Source organism: Temnothorax curvispinosus, unplaced genomic scaffold (genome assembly GCF_003070985.1).
Source record: "Temnothorax curvispinosus isolate PA1 unplaced genomic scaffold, ASM307098v1 QBEX01002713.1, whole genome shotgun sequence".
NCBI classification, from domain to species: Eukaryota; Metazoa; Arthropoda; class Insecta; order Hymenoptera; family Formicidae; genus Temnothorax; species Temnothorax curvispinosus.
Genome location: NW_020212493.1, coordinates 83,290 through 88,819, shown reverse-complemented (window position 1 = coordinate 88,819; position 5,530 = coordinate 83,290). Strand labels below are relative to the sequence as shown.

Here is a 5,530-nt window from a genome sequence, read left to right as displayed (position 1 = left end):
GGTAGCAGCGCTCACACAGTATTACCACCTTAAATCTAGAACCCTTTCAACACCGGGCTCTATCTCGGCCGCCTCACGACCACGCGTTCTATCAAGATGCCGAGGTAACTTAAACGGCATTCGCACAGTAATCTAACCAATCTACACGATAATCTAGTCGGTATTACGATTAACAAGGTCGGGCCTTGGCCGAGATCGAGCTCCAATTATCGCGGTGGCACCGGAGTAGAGATCTTACTCGGCGGCGTCGGGACACTTTTTCGGGGATGGCTCCTCGGCTGTGGCTGATTCGACAGTGATGAGCGGCCGGCCCGGCAAGACCACGCTAGGCCCGCGCATGCGCTCCCAGGCTCGCGATTTTCTGCCTCGCCGATCTGTCGCGCGTGCCGCCCTATTTGCGGCGCCACTCGTATCCGCTGCTTGACCGCGGCAATTTCAACTGACTGTCCTGTGTATGGGCCCATCTCAGTGTTAGCCCGGCTGGCCAGGCCGCCGGCCGTGGCTATCCTGCTCGGCGCCCCAAGTACCACCGGGGTAAGGCGTCCGGGGCGTCCACTCGCTCCGCGGTAGCGGTGACGCACCCCTTCCTTATGCTGCGGCGGGGCCAGGGATGTGCTGGGCGAGACCTGCTATGCGCCTTGGCGGCGGGGCCCGCGTGACCCGCCCGCCGGTCAACCGCTCACTTCAGCGTCCCCTCAGTGTCTTTCCTTCCCACGTTGCGATTCACGCCGTTACATTTTCCGTCGTCAATTTCCTGCTCCGGCACCACCTGTCGCTCCTGTCGCCTCCTACAAAATCTAACAAGAGAAAACAATTAGTTAACGCAATTAGCCCTCCCGTACTCGAGTCGAGGCGCCATCCCCGACCTTCCCCTCGGTTGAGCTACCGTCTGGGCGGAGGACGCGACAATGTCACGTCACAATATATATAATATATATATATATATATATATATAAAGTCGTGCGAATCAGATGTATGTATGTGAAATGAAAAAAAATTATACATATTTTTTCTCCCCAGATGCCTACATTACTTTCACTCGAGCGAGAAATTATCCGCTCACAGCGTCGATTGCGGAAAAATGAACGACTGCGCTATTGTTCTCCTGAACGACGACAACAAGTGGCTGTTTTCGCAATTACAGTAAAAAGGAGCGACTTCCCTTCGTGGTGTATGCCGATCTGGAATGCGTGTTGGAGAGAGAGAAGATAGACGAGGATGGCTTCAAGAGTTACGCCTATCAGCATCACAAAGCGTTCAGCGTGGGATACTATCTGTGCAGCGCGTACGAAGAGATCGCACCCGCGTACAGATTTTGTCGCGGCGGGGACTGTGTGTCGTGGTTCGTCAACGAGCTCAACGGTATCGCGCATCGCGCGAAGAAGATACTTTCGACGAGCGTGACCATGGCGGAGCTCACACCGGACGAGATAAAAAATTTTTAGAGCGCGACAAACTGTCACATATGCAAGAGACCGTTCGAACCGAAGGACGGTCGACGCGTGCGCGATCACTGTCACTTGACCAGACGTTACAGAGGTCGCATTCGCGCCGTAATGTAAATTACAGAGACTCCGTACGTTATTCCCGTTTTCTTTCACAATTTCGATCCGGATACGACGTTCATTTTATTATCAAGGATATAGCTAATAGCTTCGAGGGTAGCATCGATTTATTACCGCTCACTAAAGAGAGGTACATATCGTTCACGAAGAATGTGAGTGGGACGTTGTCGCGCGGTGGAAACTGCGTGAAGTTGCGATTCGTGGATTCGTTCAAATTTCTCAGCGCCAGTCTAGAGAAATTGGCGTCGTATCTCGATAGGAACAAGCTGAGAATCACGCGTTTGGGATTTCCGGAACTGAGCAAAAGCGATTTTGACCTGCTCACCCGTAAAGGCGTATTTCCGTATGAGTACGTTGACGATTTCGATAAGTTGCTGGTGACGAAATTACCGCCGCGAGAGGCTTTTTATAGTTCGTTGACCGGCGATACCGTGACCGATAGCGAATACGAGCACGCGTGGAACGTCTGGCTTTGTTTTCGCGTGGAAAATCTCGGCGAGTACAGCGATCTGTATCTTAAAACGGACGTGCTTCTCCTGGTGGATATCTTCGAAAATTTTCGTGACACCTGTATCGAAACTTACAGACTGGATCCCGCGCATTACTACACTTTACCGGGATACACGTGGGACGCGATGCTGAAGTACACAAAGGTGTCATTCAAATTGCTCACCGATATTGACATGATAATGTTCGTGGAGCGCGGTATCCGCGGCGGTCTGAGTCAGTGCTCCAACAGGTACGCGCACGCCAACAACAAATACATGCGATCGTGCGACTCTTCGCGACCGTCGACGTATCTCATGTACCTCGACGTGAACAATCTGTACGGCTGGGCGATGTGTGAACCGTTGCCGCACACGGAGTTTCAATGGGTCGACGACGCAGAGAGTCTCGACGTAATGTCTGTGACATTGGACTCCGCTATCGGTTACATCTTGGAGGTCGATCTTGCGTACCCGCGTGAACTCCACGACGCTCACGCTGACCTTCCGTTCTGCCCTATGCGCGATAAGCCTCCCGAAAAACGGTGCGATAAACTCCTCGCCACTCTGTGCGATAAGTCGCGCTACGTGCTGCACTACCGTAATCTACAGCAATGCGTAAAACACGGATTGCGCGTCACGAAGATTCATCGCGCGCTGCGATTCGCGCAATCTCCATGGCTTCGCGGATACATTGAGCTCAATACGGAATTAAGAACTCGCGCTAGCAACGATTTCGAGAGAGAGATGTACAAATTAATGAACAACGCGGTATTCGGCAAGACCATGGAAAACGTGCAAGATCATGTCGACGTGCGTCTCGTGACGTGTTGGGATGAGAGATACGGCGCGGAAGCGATGATCGCGAAACCGAATTTTCACAGTCGAAGCGTCTTTGCGGAGGATCTGATGGCTGTCGAATTGCGCAGGCTCGAGGTGAGGTTGAACAAACCCATCTACGTCGGTATGAGCATTCTCGAGATATCCAAGACGCGCGTCTATGATTTTCATTACGACTACATGGTGCCCTTGTATCGCGAAAGATGTAAGATAATGTACACTGACACCGACAGTCTCATATATTTTCTCGAGTGCGACGACGTGTACGAGAATATGAAACGCGACATTGCGAGATTCGACACGAGCGGCTACCCCGAGAACAACGCGTACTGCATGCCGCGTGTCAACAAGAAGGTACCCGCTTTGATGAAGGACGAGAACGACGGCGCTGTCATGACGGAATTCGTTGGACTGAGGGCGAAGATGTATGCCTTAAAGGTCGAGGGAAAGAGCGACACGAAGAAAATAAAGGGCGTTAAGAGAAACGTGGTTGCGAGAACGATAACGTTCAACGATTACATGCATTGCCTGAACGACGCGATACAGCAGTCTAGGCGTCAGTCGTGTATTCGTTCGACGTTACACAAGGTGTACACCGTGTCCGAGTTGAAGCTCGCTTTCAGTCCGTACGATGACAAGAGATACGTCGTTTTCGGCTCGTACGACACTCTACCGTGGGGGCATTACAAGATATTGTCGTGAAGAGGAACTTTTTTTTCTTATCAACGTTAATATATATATATTTCTTGTTTAGCAATGCGTTTTATAGGTTAGATTTATACGCGCGCGATCGTTGGAAGTCAGGAATGTTTAAACTGTCTAGTCCTACCCACAATGGTCGATAATTTTTTTTCAGTGGTGGTGGGAAAACGTTGATTTTTTTTGCATAAAAAAAAATCACTCTAGAGTCTTTTTTTCTGTGCGTAGGGAACTGAAATTTTCAGATAGTTTTTTCAAAAAAACCTATATATTAAGAAAAAATAAAAAAAAAATATCGCTATCGCTATTAAAATACAATACATATATATTAAGCTTACTACATTAATAAAAAAAAAATAATAAATATCGCTATCACTATTAAGAAACACACACACATATTAAGCTTACATTAAGGTTAACAAAAAAACTGTAATATGTGAGGGGGGGGGGAAATACATTAAATTTTTTTTGTTAACTGCAACACATTTGTTTTATTTATCCATGAGTTATGCGAACTGTTCATTCCCAATCACTTCACGTATACGTCGTCGCCTCGCCTGCGCAACACGTTCTTCACGAGATAAACGTCGGGGTTGGAAACTCGCAGCAACTCATGCTCGTAAAATCCTCCGGCTATCGGTTCCCCGCGGTAGTCTTTCAACAGATACGTTACAGGATTGGTCCGTTATATCTTAGCGACACAGAAGATCTTGGTAATCCAGTTGAGGGTGTAGCCCTTTTTGAACAGCGTCTTGAATTTGCTCACGCGCACGTGGGATCGTTCATCCTGAATCTACCCGGAGCGGCGATCTTCGCGGGACTGTACACCGTGAACAGGAGTCTCTTGGCGACAGCGGGTGTCACGTCCGCCGGTCGCATTCCGATCGTTCGATGTCTGCGGTGGTTGTAATTCGATAGCAAACGCGGCAGCGCGTTGACCCACGCGTACGATCCGTTGAGCGTGAAGAGTTTCCACATGTCGTTCTTCAGCGCGCGATTGAATCTTTTTACCACCGACGCCTTCATCACCGAGTACGTCGAGTAGTGATTTATGTCGCGTTTTCTCATAATCTCTCGCACGTTAGCGTTGTAGAACTCCTTTCCCTTGTCTGTTTGCAGATTCCTCGGATATCGCGCGTCCTCGCGAAATATCCTCGACAGGGCCGCGGCTACCTCGCTTCCGCTTTTACTCTTGAGCGGTAACGCCCACGCGTATTTGCTCAACACGTCGATAACCGTCAGTATGTAGTAGTAACCCTTGTTGTGCCGCGAGTAGGGACGCATCTCGATCACGTCGGCCTGCCACAGATCGTCGTAACCGCGCACCACGACGTGACGCCGCGGGAAGTTTCTCCGCGCCGGTGTGTGCAACTCCTCCACGAGTCTCCGCTTTTCGGTACTCATTGTTGCGCGCCTTCCTCTCTCGACTGCGCACGTGATTATGCGCGGTTGTGTAAAAAAAAAGACAGCTCACCGTCTGTACGTTCGCTTCTTCGTCCTTATTGACGTGCACGCTCCCCCTTGTTGCCGCGAATGTCCGTTTTCATCACTATCGCTATCTCTCTCTGGAGCGATTCCTTCGTCACCATCACTCCTTCAATCTCACGGAATTTTGCTAGAAAATCGTTCATAGCAACTCTGAGTCCGCTCAGGACACTGTTTATCTGATCTACGTCATTTCTCAAAGAATTCGTCTTGCCCGTCGTTTTTTCGATCTGGTTTTCAATCTTCTTGAACTTGGCCAGAAACTCGTTCATCGTGATTCTGAGTCCGCTCATGACGTTGTTTTCAGTCTCCTTGAATTCGCTCAACGCGATTCTGAGTCCGTTCACGCCGTCGTTTGTTCGATCCACCTCGCTTTTCACCGTCGACAACAATTTTTTTGTTTTTTCGTAAAACGACTCGATCTCCTTTCCCGATTCTCGAAGCGCGCGTTCGACG

At 49.7% G+C, this 5,530-nt stretch overlaps 1 protein-coding gene across 1 annotated transcript; it reads left to right on the top strand.

The window, feature by feature from the left end:
• The first annotated feature begins 96 nt into the window (after window positions 1-96).
• Window positions 97-3,592, top strand: LOC112451868. The gene is made up of 3 exons (XM_025011772.1): window positions 97-104; window positions 1,145-1,400; window positions 1,640-3,592. Exons 1-3 carry the CDS (start codon window positions 97-99, stop codon window positions 3,590-3,592), a joined length of 2,217 nt encoding a protein of 738 aa, XP_024867540.1.
• The last annotated feature ends 1,938 nt before the right edge of the window (window positions 3,593-5,530 follow it).

What these genes read in the sequence shown, in the direction of transcription:
- LOC112451868 (XM_025011772.1), top strand. An exon ending in AGAAGATACTTTCGACGAGC is followed by an intron (nt 1,401 to 1,639) that starts GTGACCATGGCG and finishes TTTATTATCAAG; the next exon opens with GATATAGCTAATAGCTTCGA.